Raw genomic sequence first — 26,175 nt, 5'->3', positions numbered from 1 at the left:
ATCATTGGGGAAAATAGGGAGGTAAAATAAAGGAGAAAAATAAAAATTCTGAAAACCGATCTGAAAATTTGATCAGGACCACAAATAGATTGGAACTCGGGTCAAAACCAGAAAAGAAACTCAAACTTTAAAAAAAAAAAAAAAGAAGAGTATATAAAAATATATATTTCTTTCTTTTTTACCTAGACACCTTTCACCCCTCCCCGCCCTGCAGGCCACACGTGTTATTACATCAATATTAAATCCTGGTCTTCCTTTCTTTTTGGAAACAAAGGGTCAAGCTGGGGAAGAGAATTAGGAGGAAAGAATCCAACATGAGTAGAATGATAAGCAGATCAACAAAGGGGGGCCCCCCCACTACCCCAAGAAATATAACAGCTACAAGCTCAATAAGGCCCTTTGTGACCAGTGGAGAAAGCCCGCAGGCTCTCGGAGCTCAGGGGACAACAAAGCAACAACAAGGTAACAAAATGAAAAAGAATGAAAACAAGAAGCCCCAGAGTGAAATCTCCGGAGAAATCTCTCTGGAATCAAGGGAAGAGGTGCCTATGGGTAGTGGACTGGAAAGCAGTAGGATAGACGCACAGTCCCCCTCAAAGGGTGAAATGGCAGAGATGTTGCTAAAGCTGGAAAACGCGATAAAGGGGGAAATACAGAACTTGCGGACAGATTTGGGCTACATGCTCGTCAGAATAGAATCAGCAGAGGAGCAAATTGAGAAACAAGCCCAAGAATCAAACGTACTAAAAATTCAGATCGATCAGATTCAATCACAACAGAGGCTTATCCTTTATAAATTAGAAGACCAGGAAAACAGAAACCGCAGACAAAATCTGAGGATAAAATCAATACCAGAGAAGAGGGGGGAGGATCTCAGGGTAATAATGCAGACGATATTTAACCCTGTATTGAAAAGAACAGCAGACAATCCTATTATGATTGAAAGGGTACATCGTGTGGGAAATTCGAAAAGAGCACCATCCGAGCTAATAAGAGATGTTATAATAAGGTTTCGATTCTATGAAGATAAAGAAGAAATATGGAAAAAATTGAGGGGGCAACCCCCGATAGTATTCGAAGGGGTGGAAACCCGGATCTTTACCGATGTGGCCCCAGAAACCTTGGCGAGGAGATGGTTGTTAAAACCACTCCTAAAACAGTTGATTGATCTAAATATTAAATACAACTGGGGATTCCCTGCGTGTTTAATCGGGACTAGAGAGGGAAGAACAGCGATCTTGAGATTTCCCGAGGATTTAAGTGAATTTTGCAGGAAATTGGACATTCCGATCCCCGACTTGCCGGGATGGGTGTAGGGGGGGGAGGTGGGGGGGAGGGAGGGGGTCTTCCTTTTCGGGGATCCCCCCCCCCTCTCCCTCTCTGTCCACCCGGTCCCGATTTAGGTTGCAACATGCCTCTCTGGAGTCCTCTTTTGAGGACGTACCTCCTCTTTGTTTTTGTTTTTTTGTTTTTTGGACATCGGGCGGATACAGGGAGGATGATTATAACTAGTCCCCCACCCCTTCTTTTTAAAGGAGGGGGGGGGTGGAGAAAAAATCCTAAACCTCACCCAGAGCGAACTGAACCAAGAAAGGGTAATTGGTTCAGAGGTCTTTAAAAGGCCAATTGGGAGGGTGGGAGGGGGGGGAGGGGGGGGGAAAGGGGGGGACGGGACGAGATTAAATGGGGGGTGGGAGGAGGGGAGGGAGGGGGGGGGAAGGGAGGGAGGGGGGAAGATATCCTATCTCACCAAGTCAATCGGAAGAAACAGTAACCAACAACTAAGATGCCGGTAATTAAATGCCTATCTTATAACGTAAAAGGCCTCAATAGTCCATTAAAGAGACATAAGGTACTAAAGGAACTAAAGAGGTATAGGTCAGATGTTGTCCTCCTGCAGGAAACCCATCTTACATTAGGATCAAACATAAAGCTATACTCCCCTGACTTCCCCACATGGTACTATGGTGATACTATTACTAAAAGGGCCAGAGGGGTAGCAATCGGGATAGCTAAGGGGGTTAGGTTTGTGTTAACAGACCGATTGACAGACCCAGAAGGGAGATTCCTCTTTTTAAGGGGAAAACTAGAGGAGGAAGAATATACTCTCGTAAACATATATGCACCGAATACCTCCCCGATGAAATACCTCCAGGGAATCCTGGGGAAATTAAAAGATTTCAGTAGGGGAAAGATAATATTGGGTGGAGACTTAAACTTCTGTATGGACACAAAGGCCGATAAAACACACCAGACACCAGAAACCCAAGAAAGGCAATTAAGAAAGGTAAAGGGGAGTCTACATAGAAGTCAATTAGTAGACACATGGAGGATCTTTAACCCAAGCAAACGAGATTATACATTTTACTCTCATGTTCATGAGAGTTACTCCCGGATCGATCACATTTTTATTGAGCATAGAATGTTAGATGCGGTGGTCGAGACAAAAATAGAGACCATGACGATTTCCGATCATGCTCCAATTAGCATATCCATAAATATCATAGGCAATCAAAGGACCTATCTAAATTGGAGACTAAATGAGAAACTACTAATAGAAGAGAAAAGCCTAACGAGGGTTAAAAAAGAATTAGAGGAATATTTTAAGATAAATAAGACAGATGAAATTTCGGCAGCAACATTATGGGATGCCCATAAGGCGGTGATTAGAGGGGTGTTAATCTCCGAAGGGGCAAGAAGGAAAAAAGAAATGAACAGTAAAAAGGAAAAATTAGTAGAGGAGATCTTCAATTTGGAACTAACACATAAGAAAAACGGTAAACAACGAGATATTTATTTGGACCTAGTTAATAAGCGGAACGAACTTAAAGAACTTATTGATCGGGAAACAAGAAGGGAATTTAATTTGGTGGCAAGGGAGAGATATAGGTGGGGAAATAAAACAAGCAAACATCTGGCTCGGATGGTACAAAAAAAGAAATCAAGGAATTATATAGATAAAATTAAAAACGAAAAAGGAGAGGACTTGCACGCAACAAAAGATATTGCTGAAACATTTAGATTATATTACGAAAAATTATACTCAGTAAAACAAAAAAACTGGCAAAAAGGGGAGAAAGACAATAAAATCTCAGCATTCTTAGAAGAAGCAAGGTTATCAAAAGTCAGTCAAATAGACGCAGAGGAGATGGATAGGCAAATAACGGAAAACGAAATTAAAGTAGCATTATCAAGTTCTGCCTCAGGTAAAAGTCCGGGACCAGACGGCTTTACAGTAATGTATTACAAAAAATTTAAGGAGATACTTCTGCCAAGGCTATGCCAGTATTTTAATGGGCTTGGAAAAGAGTACGAACTAAGTAAAGAGGCATCAGAGGCAACCATCACCGTTATCCCTAAGGAAGGGAAGGACATCGGAAATTGCTCAGGATACCGGCCGATATCTCTGCTCAATACAGATTTAAAACTATTTGCAAAGGTATTGGCCGGGAGAGTTAAACAGGAAATGGCGAGATTGGTGTACCCGGACCAGACGGGTTTTGTTCAGGGAAGAGAGGGGAGAGACAATGGGGTTAGAACACTGTTAATCCTCCGGAAAATGAAGGCGGAGAGGTCCCCAGGTCTACTCCTGTCGATAGACGCAGAAAAAGCGTTTGACAGGGTAGACTGGGGACTCATGTTGCTCACCCTGAAGGAAATGGGGTTTGGACAGAGGATGATGGAGTGGATTGGCACCCTCTACAGGTCCCCCACGGCCAAAATAAAAATAAACGGAAGTCTCTCCCAAACCTTCTTAATGAGAAACGGTACAAGGCAAGGGTGCCCTCTGTCGCCATTACTGTTTGTGCTCGCATTGGAACCCCTGCTGGCGAGAATCAGAAACTCGCAAAAAATAAAAGGAGTAAAAATAGGAGAGGAAGAACATAAACTTGCAGCTTTTGCAGACGACGTCCTCTTCTATTTAACGGAACCCAAAACATCAATTCCAAACCTTCTAAACCTATGTAGCGAATACGGAGAAATCTCAAACTTCAAATTAAACATCACAAAAACGGAGATTATGAGTATAAATATAAGCAAGATAGAAGAGCAACTCCTGAAGACGAAGTACAAATTTGCTTGGGTTAAAGAACTCAAATACCTAGGAATACTGCTAGCAAAATCTACTAGGGAGATGTATACGATAAATTTTATCCCCTTATTAAATAAAATTAAGACAGAAACAAAAAGGGTGGAAAACAGGGCAATATCATGGTTAGGACGAATTAATTACTGCAAAATGGTTATTCTACCAAAAATTCTATACAAATTCCAGATGATCCCCATTGCCCTCCCCGGGACATTACTCACGGCCCTTAGAAAATTAATAATGAATTATATATGGAGAAATAAGAAACACAGGATAGCACTTCAGACCCTAAAACAACCAAAAAAAAAGGGCGGATTAGCGGTCCCCGATGTCAAGAGATACTATGAGGCGGTGATATTAACAAGAGTGGTGGAGTGGGCCAGAGCTAGTAAAGAAAAAACGTGGGTTAGTGTAGAAAATGAATTATCACAGGCAAGGTTAGACAAGATAATTTGGAACCCTCCCCAATTTAGGACAATAGATAAAAACGCACATGAGATAACTAAAAATGCACTTAAAGTTTGGGACACGGTATATAAAAAAATTGTGAAAGAGTACAATTCACCCCTTATATCACTAAAGAATAACGATTATTTTGCACCAGGTAAAACACAAGTGGGGGGAAATTGGATTAAAATAGACACTATACAATTAAAGGACATAATGAAGGAAGGGCACATTTTAACACTACAGGAGTTGAAATTAAAAAACCTTTTCCTGGAAATTAATGAATGGAGATATCGGCAACTAAACCATTTTATCCAAGACCTTCCACACCCACTGAGGTCGGGAGATCAGTTATTGGAATTGGAAAAAATATGCTCTACAAAAAATGCCAGAGGCTCTATCTCGGGACTATATAAGATGTTACTGAAGACGGAAGAGCAGAACATACCCCCATTCATTAAAAAATGGGAAAGGGAACTAGGGACACACCGGGATAGGAACACAATAGAGAAAATTCTGACCCTGACACACTCCTCCGCGGTAGATAGCCGCACAGCGGAGATGTGTTTTAAATGCATAGCCGGATGGTACATGACACCAGACAAATTAAAAAAGTTTAAAGAGGGACAAACTGGAGAGTGCTGGAGGGGCTGCGGTTCACCAGGAAACATGGCACACCTGTGGTGGGGATGCCCTAAGATAAGGAGGTACTGGGAAAAAATATTGGCCTGCGTCGAAGAGATTACAAAGAAAAAGATAAAGATGGACCCTTGGGTTGTCTTGTTCCACGGGGGGGAAGAAGGCATTAAAAGTTATAAAAAATCGCTAGTACCACACCTACTGAATGCTGCCAAAAGATTAATTCCAAGGGGCTGGCAAGAGGTGGAATGCCCATCGATCTGGGAATGGATCGATGCGGTTGAAGAAACGTATAAAATGGAGGAACTGCAGGAGGACATGGAGGGTAATAACATATTACAAAATACGAAATGGGAAAATTGGAGAATTTTTAAGAAATCGTGGAGTTACGCGGAAAAGTTAAGAGAAGATATTTAAGGCCACTATAGAAAAATCAGAGAGAAGTAGAGGTAGAAGGAGATTGTTTTGGTGAGATAGGAGGGGGGGGGGAAGGGAGGGGTAAGGGGGGTGAAGTATTAAGGGAAAAACTTTTGTATATGCCTAGCAAAAGAAGTTAAAAATGCATTCAAGAAAATAATACATATATATATTTAAAAAAAAAAAAAAAAAAGAACTGTCTCTGCACAAAGTGTAATTTCTGAAGGAAAAAAAGTAATTTAAAAATCACTCGCGGCTATAATGAATTGTCGGCTCCCGGCAATTTAGAGAGAATTCATTCATAAAAAATAAAAAAATAAAAAGCATGGGGGTCCCCCCAAATTCAATTACCAGGCCCTTCAGGTCTGGTATGGATATTAAGGGGAACCCCGCCGTCAATTTAAAAAAAAATGGCGTGGAGTTCCCCCAAAAATCTACACCAGACCCCTTATCCGAGCACGCAACCTGGCCGGCCGCAGAAAAGAGGGGGGGACGAGAGAGCGCCCCCCTCCTGAACCGTACCAGGCCACATGCCCTCAACATGGGGAGGATGTCCCCATGTGTGCCTCATCCCCACAATCCTTGTCTGGTGGTTGTGGGGGTCTACGGGCGGGGGGCTTATCAGAATCTGGAAGACCCCTTTAACAAAGGGGACCTGCAGATCCTGGCCCCCCCATGTGTACATTGTACCCCTACCATTTCACTAAGGAAGACAGCCCGGTGAATGTTGTGGCTGGTGCTAGTGACAGTTCTTATATAGATGAATCAGGGACACCCGTCATGTGACTCCGCCCCCCTCTGACGCAAGGGGGAAGCCTGGGCTTCCCTATTAACGTAGCAGATGGTGCGTCAGAGGGGGACTGGGTCACGTGACGGGTGGCCCCGCCTCACCTATATAAGAACTGTCACTAGCTCCAGCCGCGTCATTCGCCGGGCTGTCTCCGGAGGAGACAGGCGGCCGGCGATGCTGTGCTCTGGATCCTGGACCTGGATGATCTTCTCATCGCTGGACCCTGGTGGGGTCACGAGATCACCCGATGGATACTGACAACATTGGAAATTGGGGGCAGGGATTGAGAGTGGATTACCACCGCTGGATTTTTTTTTTTTAATAAAGGACTTTTTTCCACGGTGTGTGTTTTTTTACAATTCTTTACACTTCCTTAGTGAAATGGTAGGGGTACAATGTACCCCATTACCAATTCACATAGGGGGGGCTGGGATCTGGGGGTCCCCTTTGTTAAAGGGGTCTTTCAGATTCTGATAAGCCCCCCACCCGCAGACCCCCACAACCATCGGGCAAGGGTTGTGGGGATGAGGCCCTTGACATCCTCCCCATGTTGAGGGCATGTGGCCTGGTACAGTTCAGGAGGGGGGGCGATCTCTCATCCCCTCTCTTTTCTGCGGCCGGCCAGGTTGCGCGCTCGGATAAGGGGTCTGGTGTGGATTTTTGGGGGAACTCCACGCCATTTTTAAAAAAATTTGGGGTGGAGTTCCCCCTAAAATCCACACCAGACCTGAAGGGTCTGGAATGGATATTTGGGGGGAACCCCACGTCATTTTTTTTAAATTGATGGCGGGGTTCTCCTTAATATTAATACCAGACCTTAAGGGCCTGGTAATTGAATTTGGGGGGACCCCCACGCTTTTTTTTATTAATGACTTCTCTCTGAATTGCCGGGAGCCGACAATTCATTATAGCCGCAAGTGATTTTAAATTACTTTTTTTCCTTCAGAAATTACACTTTGTGCAGAGACAGTTCTAAGTACGGGAAACAAGCGCTATTTCACCCCCCCTCCCCGTTACGAAATTTAAAGGAATATTTCACTTTTATTGTTTCACTTAAAGCATTATTAAATTCATTGCTCCCGAAAAAACGGCCATTTTTAAAACTTGTTTTTGCATTGGGCGGAACATTCGACCGGAAATGTACGATTGTGGCATCGTACAATTTCGTTGCTCCGTCGAATCTTTTTTTATTTAAGATTCTGTCGAATCTTCTTAGAACATTCCACAGACACCATAAGCATTCAATGACAGATTCGACCTTAATCAATTAGGATTTTCGGACGAATGCATTTTTTTAATGAAAAACAAAATAAATAAAAACAAATTTCGGGAGTAACTAAATAAATGTATTTTTCGGGCGAAAAAGAAGATTCCGAAAATAAATATTTCAGTGTGCACATGTCTAGAAATTAATACTCAAGTGACAATCTCAATATCATACCCTAATTCCAATACTAATAATAACACAGATATTTCTGATTAATGGAGGATGCTTTACCTAAAGGCCAAGCTTTTTTTTTTTCAGCATTCACTGGGGTTAAACAATAGGAAGGTACACTCACTTCTTTAGTGGCTGCATCTATCCGATGTCCGTTTTCATGACAAAAAAGAAGTTATAAAATCGGTTCAAGTGAATTTCCATTTCCAATTTCCTGGAAGTGGAGAATACCCCAGAACACATTGCTCCCAGAACACATTGCAGTAAAGTCCCACATTGCATTGCGGCGCCGGGGAAAGGCTTATGCCGTGTACACGATAATTTTTCAGCATGAAAGAAAACATTGTTTTTCAGCATGTCCAAAAAACAAAGTTTTTCCAACTTCATCATTAAAAACGACTTTGCCCACACATCATCGTTTAAAAAAAATGATAAACAAAGCGCGGTGACATACAACACGTACAACGGCACTCTAATGGGGAAGTTCTATTCGCCTTTAGGCTGCTTTAGCTGATTCCTTGTTAGTAAAAGACGATTTGCGCTTTTTTGTCTGTTACTCCATTATGAACAGTAGTTTTACCAGAACGAGCGCTCCCATCTCATAACTTGCTTCTAAGCATGCACGGGTTTAAAGCGTTGTTTTAGCCCACACACGATCATTTTTTACAACCCGAAAAACTAAATTTTTTAAAACGACGTTAAAAAATGCAGTATGTTCGAAAAAAAAAATTGACGTTTTTCAGAAACTGAAAAACTATGTGCAGCCCACACACTATCATTTTAAATGACCTTTCTTAAAAACTACGTTTTTTTCATGCTGAAAAATGATCGTGTGTACGCGGCATTAGAAACACCTACTCCCGCGGGAGGGGAATCCCGGAAGCAGTGGCGTAGCGTGGGTTGCCAGCGCCCGGCAAGCGATTTGCGCCCTCTAACCTGAGGACTTTTAGCACTCTCTGAGTCCCTTCTGCTAGTACAGTAGTACTGATCAACCTGATTCCTACACCGACCTACCTGACCACTATACTAACCTACCTGATTCCTATACTGACCTGCCTGATTCCTACACTCACAACTAAACTGACCTATCTGATTGCTATACTAACCACTACACTTACCTACCTGATTCCTATACTGATCTCTACACTGACCTACCTGATTCCTATACTGACCACTACACTGACCCACCTGATTCCTACACTGTCCACTACACACATTATTATTGTTCACTGATTAGTTGCTAAACGATACTGCAATTAATTACCGCTTACCCATTGTTTGCTAGAGGTTACTGCACATCATTACTACAACTGATTGATTGCTAGAGGTTACTGCAAGATATTATTGCTCACTGATTGCTTGCTAGAGATTACAGCAGATCATTACTGTTCACTGATTGGTCGCTGAAGGTTACTGCACATCATTACCACTCACTGGTTGCTAGAGATTACTGCATATTATTAATGCTCCCTAATTGGTTGCTAGACATTGCAGCACATCATTACGGCTCACTGATTGGTTGCTAGAGGTTACAGCACATCATTACAACCCACTGATTTGTTGCTTAAGGTTACAGCTAGGGTTGTCCCAATACCACTTTTTTAGGACCGAGTACAAGTACCGATACTTTTTTTCATGTACTCGCCGATTACCGATACTTTTTTTGAAATGTGTCCATGTGTCCCCAAGTGCAGCCACATGTCCCCAAATGCAGCCACCTGTCCCCAAATGCAGCCACGTGTCCCCAAATGCAGCCACGTGTCCCCAAATGCAGCCATGTTTCCAAATGCAGCCATGCCCCCAAATGCAGCCTTGTGTCCCCAAATTGAAAGCCAAGCCCTCCCCCCGCCATCGCCGTCTAGTTGATCAGCGCGCAGGGAACATAACAGCTTTCATTTGAATAGCTGTGTGTTCCCCGCCGCGCGTCGGAACTTACAGGGTGACAAAGCTGCAGAACTAGCAATACATTCTCCAACATTTTCCCTGGACATGGAGTAGCCACCCCACGTCTGTCTCTTGCCCTTGAACGCATAAACACCAAACACCTTGTCACACTGCTTTGCAGGAACAGCTATGATGTAAATGGATGAAAAGAATGTACAGAATTGTAAATTGTCAAGTATATGAGAGTGTAAAGGAGAGCACAGATAAAGGATGAAATGCCCTGGAAAGAAAAGTGTTAACTGTATGCAGCTTTGTGTCCTAAAAGAGAAAGCCAAGCCCCCGCCGCCATTTAGTTGATCAGCGCTCGGGGAACGCAACAGCTTTCATTTGAATAGCTGTGTGTTCCCCGCCGTGTGTCGTCATATATAGCCCCTCCCCCTTGTCCGGGCTCTTTGATAAACAGATCACCCATCCAATCCTGGGATGGGTGGTCTGTCTATTAAAGTGCCCGGACAAGGGGAAGGGGCTATATATGACGACGAGCAGCGGGGAACACACAGCTATTTAAATGAAAGCTGTTACGTTCCCTGAGCGCTGATCAACTAGACGGCGGCGGAGGGCTTGGCTTTCTCTTTGGGGACTAGACGGCGGCAGCGGCAGCAGCACTCCTCTCCTCCATTAGCGACATAAGCGAGGCCTGCTCTGCTCCGCTCTCCGCCCCCTCTCCACCCGCTCTCCTCCCCCTCTCCACCCGCTCTCTGGTGAAAAAAAGGATCGGGTGAAGCATCGGGAGCATTTGCGCGAGTACAAGTACTCGCGCAAATGCTCAGTATCGGTCCCGATACTAGTATCGGGACAACCCAAGTTACAGCACATCATCTCACTGCCTGCACATCACAGACTGCAGAAGTGACGGGACCCACCAATAGACAGAAAAGAAGAAATAGAACTAATTATTAGCAAAGAGGGTTGAGGGGTGCGCTGTGTATGTAGTGCAAGGCTGAGGGATGCGCTTTGTACAGAATGCAGGGTTCAGAGGTGCACTGTGTGTGGCTTGCAGGGATGAGGGGGTGCGCTGTGTGTGGCTTGCAGGGTTGAGGGGGGTGCACTGTGTGCGGCGTGCAGAGTTGAGGGGGGTGTGCTGTGTGTGGCTTTCAGGGTTGAGGGGGGTGCGCTGTGTGCGGCGTGCAGGGTTGAGGGGGGGCTTCTGTCTGTGTGGATAATGCCTCATCCTCTTCCTCTTGGCCCCGGTTTCCTCCAGTCCTGGGTGGTCGGTGCAGGGTCAGAGTGCCGGGAAGGCATAGCAGCACACTGACAGGCACATGCAGGACTCAGAAAAAGTGGTGGTGGTCGGAAGTCTGTGCTGTGGGACGGGCTAAGTGGACGGACAGCATGTCGCACGTGGACCTTGTGTGTGGGGAGTGGCGTGTAATGGAGAGGATGCCTCGTGAGTCGCCTGCCCTTCTCCTTCCCCCCAGTCTCCGCACAGTCACAATCCCTGGGATCATCATGGATGGTCTTTAGTGTTCATTACTGCTGTGTCAGTGTCACCGCTGGAGCCTAAGCCAGGACTGCACAGCAACTTCTTCCTTATAGCGAAGCGGAAGAGCTCACAGTCTCCTAGACTGCACAGCACAGGAGAAGAGCTGCAGGTAACCTGCCACCTGCCGCTGCGCCCCTCTAAATTTTGTGCCCGGGGCGACCTCCCCCTGCCCCCCCATGCTACGCCACTGCCCGGAAGTCACACTGAGAAATTGTTGAGTTGGCAGCAGGGAAGGGATAGAGGCATGGTGCATTATTTTTAACTGTTGTTCTTGCCATAATTAATTTATGACATTTGAGCAGGTAGAATTGTATCCACTTATGATGCGGCTCATTGCTTCTGGTGCGTTGAGGTCAGAGTTCCAAAATGCGACAGATGTTGCTAGTAAGGGTTTGCTGAGACATGTGTTTAAAGGTTTGTAGAAGTCAGAGATTTTGAATTGTTGACGTTCCAGTAAAGTATCCAGAATAGAATTCTGAAAACTTTGAAGTTTGTTCAGGCATAGATTTGAGACATGTTGGACAGCTTGATGGATGAGCAGAAAGTGGGGTTGTGGAAGCCCGTAGTTGGCCAAGGTTTGGGAGACCAGTTTAGCATTTCCCGTATGCAAGTCAAATAGTTGGGTAAAGTGTTTTAGCTTCTGGAGGGCCCAGATTTTGAGCCCTGAGTAAGACGTGATAGAAGAGAAGGGTGGATTCTCATGGATTGAAAGGTGTTGGGAAACCCATGGGGAGAGGTTTAATTTGCATCTGACCTCACGCCAGGCAATCATTGTGTCTCTAAAAAGCACGTTTTGGCGGAGGTGAAGAGGGGTGGACCATAGTTTGCAGTGGAGAAGAGCCGGTAGGAAGAGCCATGTATCGAGGTTCCTCTCTGTCTAGCGATGTCCACAAGTGTCTCAGCCGTCCGAGATTCTCACCCCTGATTGGCTGAGGCTGTCGCTGCTGTCAAAGTGAGTTAGCCAAAGGAGAGCGAGGGGCGGGGCTGGTTCAGGGCTCTGTGTCTGAATGGACACAGGGAGCCTTGACGCGGCTCGGGTGTCCCCATAGAAAGCTGCTTGCTGTGGGGGCACTGAACAGGAGGGAGGGGCCAGGATCATAGAAGAGGGACCAGAGAAGAGGAGAATCTGGGCTGCTCTGTGCAAATCTGCTGCAACAGAACAGGTAAGTATAACATGTTTGTTATTTTTATTGGAATAAAACGAGACTTTACAATCACTCAGGAAGTGAATTCCAGAGTTTTTGGAGCATAGCAAGAGAAGGCTCTGTGTGATGGATATGCAAAAGTCTGGCAGCTTACCTGTTTCCATCTGCCCATTAGAGGCCTGACTGTGTTCTGGTTAGCTTCTTATTTCCTCTCCTTCCTCTATGGCCCTACCCAGGCCATCCCAGGAAGTCTATATTAACTATTGCACTACAGGCCTGCAGTGCTGTTCAGTGTTGTTTGCTCAAGTTCCTCTCTGCAGTGTGCTACGATTACCTTCCTGTGTACCGTTTTTTGGCTCGTCCCTGACTTCTCCTGTTTGCCTGTGCCCTTGACCTTTTGCCTGTCCCTCGGTTACCCTAGTCTGCCCGTTGCCCTGACCTCGGCTTACCCATCACTACCATTGTCCTGCTTGCTGCTTCCTCTCTCTCTGAGGAGCGTAACCTAGGGGATCCCAGGGGTCGCGACCTGGATCCAACTGCGGCGAAGGCCATCCTCACCACTAGAACACAAAGCTGGGTCTTAGACTCTGCGCCCTGGGCGATCTTGGGTTCGCTTTTTCTCTGATCGCAGCAGTTGGCTATAGGGTTCACTACCCTGTGGTGCATCCCTGACCCCCACAGGGTGCACTTGTCACCTGGCCACAGGTGACCTGACAGTTTGAACAGCCATGAATCCGGCCGACGTGCCGCTCCCCTCAGACAATCCATTACAGGGCGTTGTTCACAGACTCGAGTCACATGAAGCTAATCAGGCTCAGGTGATGCGTTTCCTTCTGGATCTGGCTTCCCGCTTTGATCAGCTTCAGACCTTGTTGGGAACCCCGAATCCGCAACCCCAAGTACAACCAGCGACTGCGCCTGTCGCAGAGTCGCATTTACTGAAGCTTCCACCTCCAATCTGTTTTTCTGGAGACTCCAAGGCCTGCAGGGGGTTTCTTAGCCAGTGCACCGTCCATTTTGAACTTCAGCTTCAAAACTTCTTGTCTGATCGGGCAAAGGTAGCCCTTTATTATTTCCCTCCTTTCCGGTGAAGCTTTAGCCTGGGCTGCCCCCATGTGGGAGAAGAATGATCCGGTAGTTTCCAGCCTGTCTGACTTCCTGAAGCTCTTCCGTAACATCTTCGAGGAGCTGGCTCGGGCCTCTTCAGCGGCTATTGCTCTTCTACGTCTCCGCCAAGAATCCCATTCAGTGGGACAATATGCTCTTCAGTTCCATATTCTCTCAGCTGAATTGAGCTGGAACAATGAGGCCCTGGTCGCTACCTTTTTACATGGTCTCTCTGACCGAGTGAAGGACGAATTAGCGGGAAGAACCATCCCCGTCGGTCTGGACGATGTCATCTCCCTATGTAACCAGATCAATATTCGTTTTCAGGAGAGATCCATAGAAAAAAAGACGCCAACACTCCCTAGGTCTTAGCCAGTCTGAGCTCCCCTCACTTCATCCGGTGGACCATCCTCTGCCTGCTGAAGAACCTATGCAGCTGGGCCGGACCAGACTTACCTTCGAAAGAACGTGCTAGGCGCAGAACTCTGGGCTTGTGCCTCTATTGTGGAGGCAAGGGCCACTTTCGTGACTCCTGCTCGCTTCGCCCGGAAACGTTTGGGTCTAATACATTTGGGAGGTGGTGTATTGGACCCAGAAACATCACCTTCCCGTCTGCTTCTTCCGGTGTCTCTTCATGTTAGCACTTCTCCCCAATCGATCCTTGCATATCTGGATTCCGGGCTGCCGGCAACTTTATGGACTGGAGAACTGCTTCTTCTATGAAGCTCACCCTTTCACCCCTCACTACGCCGCTGATAGTCTCGGCAATTGATGGCACTGTTCTCCCAGGGGGTCCTTTTCACTTCCAGACACTACCTATTAGGATGTCGATAGGATATCCACTCCTGGTGGAGAATCCCTTTCTCATCTTACCCAAAGCCTCTACCCCCATTGTATTGGGCCTTCCTTGGCTACAGCTCCACTCTCCCCATGTGGACTGGGTCTCTGGGCAGATCCTGGCTTGGGGCCCTTCATGTTTCTCGTCATGTATTTCCAAGGTGACTTCCAAGGAGAGACTTCCGGTTGCTACCACATCGGTATCTTCTGATCTTCCCACTGCATACAGCGATTACCGTGATGTGTTTTGTAAGAAAACGGCTGAGGTGCTTCCTCCCCACAGGTCCTTTGACTGTGCCATTGACCTTGTTCCTGGAGCAACTCTGCCCAGGGGTCATACATACCCTTTGTCCATCCCGGAGACCCAGGCCATGTCTGAGTATGTCGCAGAAAATCTTGAGAGGTTTCATCCGGAAATCATCATCGCCTGCAGGAGCAGGGTTCTTTTTTGTTGCCAAGAAGGATGGTACCTTGAGACCCTGCATTGATTATCAAGGCTTAAACGCTGTTACTATTAAAAATCGTTACCCCCTACCCTTAATATCTGAGCTATTCGATAGGTTGAGGGGTGCCTCCATTTTCACTAAGTTGGATCTCAGAGGGGCGTACAACCTCATTCGAACACGGGAAGGTGATGAATGAAAGACTGCGTTTAACACTCGAGACGGCCATTACGAATACTTGGTAATGCCTTTTGGGTTGTGTAATGCCCCAGCCGTGTTTCAAAACTTTGTCAATGAAATCTTCAGGGACCTGCTGTACCAGTTTGTTGTCATCTATCTGGATAACATTATGTTTTCAGAAATACTGCGTGTCCACAGAAACCATGTCCGCACTGTACTCCAGCGCCTTAGAGACAATGATCTCTATGCCAAGCTGGAGAAATGTTCCTTTGAATGTTCTGAGGTCCTGTTTCTAGGATGCTTTGTCTCTAGCTTGGGCCTTCGTATGGATCCTGGGAAGGTCTTAGCCATCACCAACTGGTCTCTTCCTGCTAGCCTCAAGGCCACACAGCGCTTTCTTGGCTTCACAAATTATTATAGGCAGTTCATCAGGAATTACTCTTCCATTGCCACGCCTATTATCCCTTTGACTAAGAAGGGTGCTAATGCCAAAAGACTGGCCCCCCGAAACTGTCTCTGCGTTTCACGATCTGAAACAGGCCTTTGTCTCTGGACCTCTCTTGAGGAGACCAAATCCTGGGGAGGCATTCTTTATTTAAGTGGACGCTTCCTCAGTGGTGGTAGGAGCGGTGCTTCTTCAACTTTTTGAGAAGAGACTTCAACCATGTGCGTTTTTCTCCAAAAAAATTCCCAGGCAGAGAGAAATTATGCCATCGGCGACCAGGAACTCCTCGCAATCAAATTGGTGCTAGAGGAGTGGCGTCATCTTTTGGAGGGTTCCCCTGACTCCATAACGATCTTCACCAATCACAAGAATGCTAAACGTCTGAATCCCAGACAGGCCAGGTGGAGTCTCTTCTTTTGCCGTTTTAATTTCACGATTACGTACAAACCTGGTTCCTGCAACGGTCGGGCTAATGCGTTCTCTACGTCCTTTGACACCTTGGACGAGGAGCCCACTCTTTAACCTGAGCCGATTATTCCTACTTCATGCATTGTTGCCCATTCTACCACCCTGGACTCTAAGGGCCAGATTCAGGTAGATTGCGCATCTTTGTGCCGGCGTAGAGCATCTCATATGCGCTACGCCGATGTAACTCTGAGAGGCAAGAGCAGTATTCACAAAGCACTCACTCCCTAACGTAAATTGGCCGGCGTAAGCCCGCCTAATTCAAAGTAGGAAGATAGTGGGCGTGATACATTTAAATGAACCGTGACCCCATGCAAATGAAGGGCCGAACGAACGGCGCATGCCCCGTCCCGTGGACGCTTCCCAGTGCACATGCTCAAAATCACGTCGGATCGAACGCCTAAGATACGTTGAATCACTGAACATAACCTACGCCTAGCCCTATTCACGTAGTACTACGTAAACGACGTAAAATACGACGGCTGTTCCGTCATTCATACCTTTGCATGGGATGCGCCTCCTATAGGAGGAATAACTTTACGCCGGACGTACGCCTTACGTAAACGGCGTATACTACTGTGACGGGCGCAAGTACGTACGTAAATCGGCTTATCTCGGTCATTTGCATATTCGACGCGTAAATCAATGGAAGCGTCCCCTTGCGGCCAGCGTAAATATGCGCCCAGGCATCGACGGCGTAGGAGACTTACGTTGGTCAGATGAAGCCACATTTCAGGCGTATCTTGCATTGAGACTCAGGCGCATAGATACGACGGCGCATCTGTGCACTTACACAGCGTATCTACACATACGTCGGCGTAAGTGTTACCTGAATCTGGCCCTAAATCTCCAACGGTAATACGGTCATTTGGGTGGTAGTCGATCGGTTCTCCAATATGGCTCATTTTGTTCCCCTTCCTGGTCTTCCTTCTGCTCCTGCCTTGGTCCCCATTTTTGTTCGAGAAATTTTCCACCTCCATGGGGTTCCTTCTCATATTGTTTCCGACAGGGGTGTTCAATTTACGTCTCGCTTCTGGAGAGCCTTTTGCAAATCCCTCAATATTGCCTTGGATTTTTCCTCTTCTTACCATCCTCAATCTAATGGGCAGACGGAGAGGGTTAATCAGGAGCTAGAGGTTTTTCTTCGTACCTTAGTCTCCGCTCATCATGACGATTGGTCCTCTCTTCTTCGGTGAGCGGAATTTTCTCATAACAATCATGTAAATACCAGTTCGCAGAGGACACCCTTTTTCTCAGATTATGGAAGACATCCTCAACTTCCGCTTCCCATGACCTGTTCTCCGGATATCCCAGCTTTGGCTTTTGCTCAGGAGTCCTTCAATTCCATCTGGAGTGACGTTCACGATTCCCTCCGGGCAGCTGCCGACAAATTCAAAGGCTTTGCTCACCGCCGCAGGCGTAAACCGCCTTCTCTTCAGCCAGGGGACAAAGTCTGGCTCTCCACCAGGAACATTAAGCTCCGAGTTCCTTCTCTGAAGTTTGCTTCAAGATTCATTGGTCCATATACTATAAAATCTAAACTGAATCCAGTTTGTTTCAAACTTCAGATTCCCAAAAGCCTCAAAATCGCTAACTCCTTCCATGTTTCCCTTCTGAAGCCTTTCGTCCTCTCCCTACCGTGGCGCCAGTCTCTGAGGAAAATCAGGAATACAAGGTCAGTCAAGTTCTGGATTCCTGACTCTGTAGAGGCGCTCTTCAGTACCTCGTTCATTGGAAAGGCTTTGGTCCTGAGGAGAGGTCTTGGGTTCCTGCATCTGAGGTCTTTACACCTCGTCTGTTGAAGGAGTTTCATCTGAGGTTTCCCTCTAAACCTGGACCCAGGCGGGGAAGGGGGAGGCCTCGTAAGAGGGAGGGTACTGTCATGGATATGCAATAGCCTGGCAGATTACCTTTTTCCATCTGCACATTAGAGGCCTGACTGTTCTGGTTACCTTCTTATTTCCTCTCCTTCCTGTATGGCACCACCCAGGCCATCCCAGGAAGTCTATATTAACTATTGCACTACAGGCCTGTAGTGCTGTTCAACAGTTTTGTTTGCTCAAGTTCCTGTCTGCAGTGTGCTACGATTACCTTCCTGTGTACCGTTTTCTGGCTCGTCCCTGACTCCTGTTTTCCTGTGCCTTTGACCATTTGCCTGTCCCTCCGTTACCCTAGTCTGCCTGTTGCCCTGACCTCGGCTTACCCATCACTACCATTGTTCTGCTTGCTGCTTCCCCTCTCTCTCTGTGGAGCGTGACCTAGGGGATCCCAGGGGTTGCGACCTGGATCCAGCTGCGGCGAAGGCCATCTTCACCACTAGAGGCTCTGGTGAACACAAAGCTGGGTCTTAGACTCCGCGCCCTGGGCGATCTTGGGTTTGCTTCCTCTCTGATCGCAGCAGTCGGCTTCACTACCCTGTGGTGCATTCCTGACCCCCACGGGGTGCACTTGTCACCTGGCCACAGGTGACCAGACACTTTGGGGCTGATTTACTATGAACAATGCGCGGCGCCAGTTCATGCCTCAATTGGTGCGCCGGATAAATTGTTTATTGAGCGTGTGAACTGGCGCAGCAGCGGGCACAATGCAATAATAAATATGTAAGCGGTAGAAGCCGCGGAACACCCTTTAGAAGTCTATGGGAGAAATCAAAAGTGTTAATTTTAAAGGTTAATATGCAAGTTCTTGTCATAAAAAGTGTTTGGGGACCTGAGTTCTGCCCCAAGGGACATGTATCAATGCAAATTTTTTTTTTTTTTAAACAGACGTTTTTTCGGGAGCAGTGAATTTAATATTGCTTAAAGTGAAACAATAAAAGTGAAATATTCCTTTTAATTTCATACCTGGGGGGGGGGGGGTGTATAGTATACCTGTAAATTAGCGCTTGTTTCCCCTGCTTAGAACTGTCCCTGCACAAAATGACATTCTGAAGGGAAAAAAGTCATTTAAAATCACTCACGGCTATAATGCATTGTCGGCTCCCGGCAATACAGAGAACAGTCATTACTAAAAAAAAAAAAAAAGTGCGGGGGCCCCCCAAATATTCATACCGGGCCCTTTATCCGAGCACGCAACCTGGCCGGCCGCAGGAAAAAAAAGGGGGGATGAGAGAGCGCCCCCCCCCCCCGGAACCGTACCAGGTCACATGCCGTCAGCATGGGGAGGATGCTTTGGGGTCCCCCCAAAGCACCTTGTCCCCATGTTGATAGGGAAAAGGGCCTCATCCCCACAACCCTTGCCCGGTGGTTGTGGGGGGTCTGCAGGTGGGGGGGCTTATCGGAATCTGGAAGACCCCCAGATCCCCCCCCTGTATGAAATGGTAATGGGTACATTGTACCTCTAACATTTCACAAGAAAAAAAGTGTCAAAAATGTAAAAAAAGACAATAGCCGGTTTTTGACAATTCCTTTATTAATGTCTTCTTTCCCCGCTTCTTCTTACATCTTCTTCTTTTCTGCATTCTGGTTTCTTCCTCCATCTTGTTCTTCCTCTGCTTCTTCCTTCGGTCTTCTCGTCCGACTCTTGCACCGGCTTCTTCTTTTCTGCATTCGGGTTTCTTCCTCCATCTTGTTCTTCCTCTGCTTCTTCCACCAGCTTCTTCTTCCCCGCTTGGTTCTCCGGACGACAAGCTTCCAATTGAAGTTCCCGCCGTGTGACGCTTCTGTTCTTATGACAGTTCTTTTATAACTGAGGGTGCGATGTCATGCCTATATAAGTCGTTGCACAACGTGCACCATCGCTAGAAGAGAAGAGAGAACAAGACGGCGGAGAAGACCGGGCCCACACTGTGGAGCCCGGCAGAAGAGAGAACAGAGAAGACGGCGAAGAAGTCTGGGACCCCCCCCCCCTGGCAGAAGACGGTGAAGAAGTCCGGGCCCCCCCTGCTTTTAAAAGAGCTTAAAGAAGAAAGCGGGGGGCACCGGCAGAACACAAGACGGCTGTGAAGTCCGGCCCCCCCCCCCGGCAGAAGACGGCAAAGAAGTCCGGACCCCCCCCCGGCAGAAGACGGCGAAGAAGTCCGGGCCCCCCCACTTGTAAAAGAGCTTAAAGAAAAAAGCGGGGGGGGGGGCCCGGCAGAAGCCCCCCCCCCAGCTGACTAATAAATTACTTTAAAAACCTGTGTAGTGTGTTTTTTTAAATTAACATTTTTCCCCAAGGTGACTGGGTAGGGGTACGATGTACCCCATACTCATTCACATAGGGTGGGGGGGTCATATCTGGGGGCCCCCTTATTAAAAGGGGTGTTCCGGATTCCGATAACCCCCCGCCCGCAGACCCCAACAACCAACGACCAGGGTTGTCCGGAAGAGGCCCTTGTCCCCATCAACATGGGGACAAGGGTGCTGTGGGGTGAGGGGCGCAGTGCCCCCCTGCCCCAAAGCACCTATCCCTCCATGTTGAGGGCATGCGGCCTGGTACGGTTCAGGAAGGGGGGCGCCCGCTCGTCCCCACCCACATTCATGACCGGCCAGGCAGCGTGCTCGGGTAAGGGTCTGGTATTGATTTTGGGGGAACCCCCACGCCGTTTTTCGGCGTAGGTGTTCCCTCTTAAAATCCATACCAGACCTAAGGGCCTGGGATGCTCCTGAAGGGGAACCCGGTTTCTTATTTAAAATTTGGCGCAGAGTTTACCTTCATGATCAGCGTAACTTAAAAAAGATTCGGTCATTCAGGTGCACCTCAACTCACGCAAAGGCAGCTACACCTCTTGACATTTACCAAGATTTTGCCGGCGTAGTGAAGAGGTGCACCTGAATGACCAAAAATGCTGCTCACGCATGCGCAGTACACAAATAAACCTCTCGCAGGTTTAAATGTACTAGCAGGCGCAGCGGCTGCTTTATACAAAAGTCACTTTCACTTTCTATTCAGGCTGTATATGTTACACAACACATGTCACTACACTTCCCCACATCATCCCACTCCCCCCATAATAAACTGACTCCCAAACTCTTTTAATTTACATTTGTAGATGCCATGCGCCAGGTCCATAGTGGCACACCGTGCGCCCCCTCCTGGGCACATTCGGCATAATAGTAAATACGGAATAGCGCTGCATTGCCGGCGCGTCCCTTTAATACCGAAGCGGTGGTTGCGCACGCCGGTGCGCCATGAAACATGGCGCAATCGGTTAGTAAATCAGCCCCTCTGTCTCCCATTGAGTGTAGGTGAGTAGGGGAGACACACAGCAAACCAGAATCTGAGGAGCGGAGGTTACGAGGAGGGGAAAATGTTGATAAAAGACAAACTTGTAAGTATCAAATTTCTTGCCCCTTTACAATAATCCCCCCCCCCCCCTCCTATATAGGAAACCATTTATTTTTTACTATGTATCATTATATACATTTTTTACTTATCCACATTCACAGATATTTCCTATACCATACTCCTGATGAGTGGACAGGATTCACGGAACACATTTAGCTAGATTCACAAAGAGTTAAGTCGGCGTATCAGTAGATACGCCGTCGTAACTCTGAATTTAAGCCGTCGTACATTTAAGTGTATTCTCAAATTGAGATACACTTAAATGTAGCTAAGATACGATGCCTGCGCCATCGTATCTTAGCTGTCTAGTTCCGCCGGCCGCTAGGAAAGTGAACGATGATTTACGCCTAGAATGCGTAAATCAGCGAGATACGTGTATTCACGAACGTACGCTTGCCCGTCGCAGTAAAGATACGCCATTTACGTAAGGCGTTTTCAGGCGTAAAGTTAGTCGAACAAATAGCTGGCCTAGCCAATGTTAAGTATGGACGTCGTTCCTGCGTCAAATTTTTAAAATTTTACGTTGTTTGCATAAGTCGTCCATGAATGGGGCTGGACGTAATTTACGTTCACGTCAAAACCAATAAGTCCTTGTGGCGTACTTTGGAGCAATGCACACTTGGATATGTCCACGGACGGCGCATGCACCATTCGTTAAAAACGTCAATCACATTGGGTCATGGTTTATTTACATAAAACACGCCCACCTCTTCACAATTTGAATTAGGCGCGCTTACGCCGGCCCATTTACGCTACGCCGCCGTAACTTAGGAGGCAAGTGCTTTGTGAATACAGCACTTGCCTCTCTGACTTACAGCGGCGTAGCGTAAATGCGATATGCTACGCCGGCACAACGATAAGCCAGTCTTTCTGAATCTGGCTAATTGAGTTTTTAGGAGTTCAAGGCTGCTTGGTTCTTACAAATCATATCCATCATGTTTCTGCTCATACATATCATGTATCAATACTATATGAATTAATTTCACCAATCATTTGTACCAATCATATGTCAGCTTGTTTTTATGGCCTTTTATTGGTTTACTACAAATAAATTGCATTGCGTATTTTTAGATTATAGAATCTTCAATTTTCGATTGTAATACATTTCCTAACAATATGTTTTCTATGTATCATAATTTTTGAAGTGATATGCCTCATATAAGTCCCATGACCATTGCTCGAGTCCTTTGTATATATGTAACTATGAAACTAGGTACAGTCCAAAGAGGTTTGTCCTGTAACCAAGAATGGAGACTTATTCCCACCCAAATCTCTACAAAGCCTCCAAGCTTCAGGACACAGAACATGATTTTTTTTTTTAAGATTCTGAGAAAACAGTCATCAACCCTGGAGCACCTCACTATGGTTAAGGTTATAAACTTAGGTTACACATTGTGCATAATCATGTCAGCCAGTGTTTAAAAAATAATATTATATATATATATATATATATATATATATATATATATATATATATGTATATATATATATATATATATATATATATATATGTATATATATATATATATATATATATATATAGATAGATAGATAGATAGATAGATAGATAGATAGATAGATAGATAGATAGATAGATAGATAGATAGATAGCATATCTTTCAAAAGTGAGTATACCCTCACATTTTTTATTATATCTTTCCATGTGACAACACTGAAGAAATGACACTTTGCTACAATGTAAAGTAGTGAGTGTACAGCTTGTATTACATTGTAAATTTGCTGTCCCCTCAAAACCACTCAACACACAGCCATTAGTGTCTAAACTGCTGGCAACAAATGTGTGAAAATGTCCAATTTAGCCCAAAGTGTCAATATTTTGTGTGGCCACCATTATTTTCCAGCACTGCCTTAACCCTCATGGACATGGAGTTGTCCAGAGCTTCACAGGTATTCACCTGAGTCCTCTTCCACTCTAACTGAATGTTAGAAACCTTGCACTCCTCCACCTTCCATTTGACGATGCCCCACAGATAATTAATAGGGTTTAGGTCTGGAGACATGATTGGCCAGTCCATCACCTTTACCTTCAGTTTCTTTAGCAAGGCAGTGGTCGTCTTGGAGGTGTGTTTGGGGTCGTTATGTTGAAATACTACCCTGCGGCCCAGTCTTCGAAGGGAGGGGATCATGCTCTGCTTCAGTATGTCACAGTACATGTTGGCATTCATGGTTCCCTTAATTAGCTGTAGCTCCTAAGTGCCGGCAGCACTCATGCAAAACCAGACCATGACATTCCCACCACCATGCTTGACTGTAGGCAAGACACACTTGTCTTTGTACTCCTCACCTGGTTGCTGCCACACACACTTGACACCATCTGAACCAAATAAATTTATCTTGGTCTCATCCACAGGACATAGTTCCAGTAATCTATGTTCTTCATCTGCTTATCTTAAGCAAACTGTTTGCAGGCTTTTTTGTGCATTATCTTTAGAAGAGGCTTCATTTTAGGATGACAGCAGACCAATTTTATGCAGTGTGCGGCATATGGTCTGAGCGTTGACAGTCTGATCCCCCACCCCTTCAACCTCAGCAGCAATGCTGGCAGCACTCATACATCTATTTACCAAAGACAACCTCTGGATATGATGTAGAGCACGTGCACTCAACATTTTTGATTGATCATGGCGAGGCCTGTTCTGATTGGAACCTGTCCTGTTAAACCGCTGTATGGTCTTAGTCACCGTGCTGCAGCTCAGTTTCAGGATCTTGGCAATCTTCTTCTAGCCTAGGCCATTTTTATGAAGAGCAACAATAATTTTTTTCAGATCCTCAGAGACTTCTTTGCCATGAGGTGCCATGTTGAACTTACAGTGACCAATATGAGAGAGTGAGAGCGATAACACCAAATTTAACACACCTGCTCCCCATTCACACCTGAGACCTTATAACACTAATGAGTCAAATGACACCGGGGAGGGAAAATGGCTAATTGGGTCCAATTTGGAAATTTTTACTTAGGGGTGTACTCACTTTTGTTGCCAGAGGTTTAGACATTAATGGCTGTGTGTTGAGTTATTTTGAGGAAACAGCAAATTTACACTGTTATACAAGCTGCACACTCACAACTTTACATTGTAGCACAGTGTAATTTCTTCAGTGTGGTCACATGAAAAGTTATAGTAAAATATTTACAAAAATTTCAGGGGTGTACTCACTTTTGTGAGATACTGTATATATATTCGTTTTACATATGTACTATTGTTATGCCATCAGAAAACTACTGCTGTCCGAGAAAGTCCTTTTTTTTATTTATATTAGAGTGGTTGCTGCAGGAATGAAGATTGAGCGTCCAAACCCAAATATTTCCAGATCTAAAGGAATACTCCATCGAAGGGATCGTGGTAATGAAAAGACTGGAAAAAGGTAATTCATATATATATATATATATATATATATATATATATATATATATATATATATATATATATATATTTTAATGTGTAAACAAGATAGTTGCAATTTTCAGCATGTTGTTGCTTTTTTTGCTTACATTTCACTCACTTTCAGCTCACTTTCTTTACTATATAAAATGTATGGTTAAAGAGGGAACCCATCCAATTTGCTTTCCTAGGACCTCCTTCTGTAAATGAACTGCTATGTCTGTGCACTATGGCCTGGATTCACAGACACTGGCGCATATTTATGCCGCCGTAACGTATCTCCTTTACGCTACGCCGACGCAGCGCAGAGAGGCAAGCACTGAATTCACAAAGTAAGTGCTACCAAATCTGCGCTGGGTTTCCAAGACGTAAGTCGGCAAAAGTGGAAGTGGGCGTGAGCCATGCTAATGAGGCGTGAACCCATGCAAATGATGGGCCGTGCGCCAGACAAATACGTATCACCAACTGCGCATGCGCCGTCCCGTGGGCCCATCTCAGTGCGCATGCTCACAATCACGTCGGAACAACTGCCTAAGATACGTCGGATCACTGCCTACGGCGTGAACGTAACCTACGCCTAGTCATATTCACATCCTACGTAAACTACGTTAAATATGTTGGCTTGTGTTCCCTGGTGCAGCCCTTTGCATGGATGCTGCTGAGTTACACCTCCTTTATGGGGCATAACTTTACGCCGGACGTATGACTTTATGCGCACTGCGTCGGACGGACATACGTTCGTGAATCGGCGTATCTCCCTCATTTGCATATGTAAAAAGAAAATCAATGGGAGTGCCAAATACGTCCAGCGTAAATATGCGCCCACTCTACACCAGCGTAGGCAAGTTACGTCGGTCGGATGAAGCCTATTTTCTGGCGTATCTTAGTTTTTTGGGCATGGCGCACAGATAAGATGGCGCATATTTGCACTTACGCGGCGTATCTCGAGATACGTCGGCGCAAGTGCTTTGTGAATCCGGGCCTATGCGTTCAAGAAAGTTATAAAGCCGGGTACACACGTACCAAAAAGTTAGCTGGTTCAGCAGATAACTTATGGAATTGAGTGGATTTTTTTTTTGGATTACACTATTGATTACACCATTTAAATATATATCCTGGGAATGCATGGGGGATTTGGGGGAAGAAATACCACATTATAAGGTTTGGTTCACACCTACTCTTGTGGCTGTGGGAATTGCAGCGATTCCCACACCCGCAACCACATGCAGTGAAAAATGTGCTGCTGTGTGAAAACACGTGGGGCTGCCATTCGTTCTGAATGGCAGCCCCAGGCATGAAAAATGCAGGCCACATTTTGAAAAAATGTGTGAAACGTAGGCTTATGATTTTGAATAGTTAATTTCTCTTAAAATTTCTCTTAAAATCTCTTTTTCGTTTCAATCTCAACCTTATATTAAATAAAAGCATTTTTATTTACACCAACATTTTAATTTACAATTCACTAACCACTTCCATACAGGGCAGTTATACACACATCCATACCAGGCCTATTCTGGCACTTCTCTCCTACATGTACAAATCATATTTTTTTTGCTAGAAAATTACACAGAACCCCCAAACATTATATATGTTTTTTTAGCAGACACCCTAGGGAATAAAACAACGGTCATTGACA

The 26,175-nt window shown here is 45.8% G+C and overlaps 1 protein-coding gene across 1 annotated transcript in view; it reads left to right on the top strand.

Annotated features, from left to right (window-relative positions):
• Positions 1-26,175, top strand: part of LOC120932030 (beta-1,4-galactosyltransferase 1-like) — a 121,464-nt gene that overhangs the window by 49,214 nt on the left and 46,075 nt on the right. Inside the window, exon 5 of the mRNA XM_040344119.1 lies at positions 24,418-24,522. Coding sequence (XP_040200053.1) covers positions 24,418-24,522 — 105 coding nt within the window. The remainder of the gene's footprint in view (positions 1-24,417; positions 24,523-26,175) is intronic.

This window comes from Rana temporaria, chromosome 1, assembly GCF_905171775.1.
Source record: "Rana temporaria chromosome 1, aRanTem1.1, whole genome shotgun sequence".
Classification (NCBI taxonomy): Eukaryota; Metazoa; Chordata; class Amphibia; order Anura; family Ranidae; genus Rana; species Rana temporaria.
The sequence above is the reverse complement of the archived record's forward strand: the minus strand, read 5'-3'. Positions and strand labels throughout refer to the sequence as shown.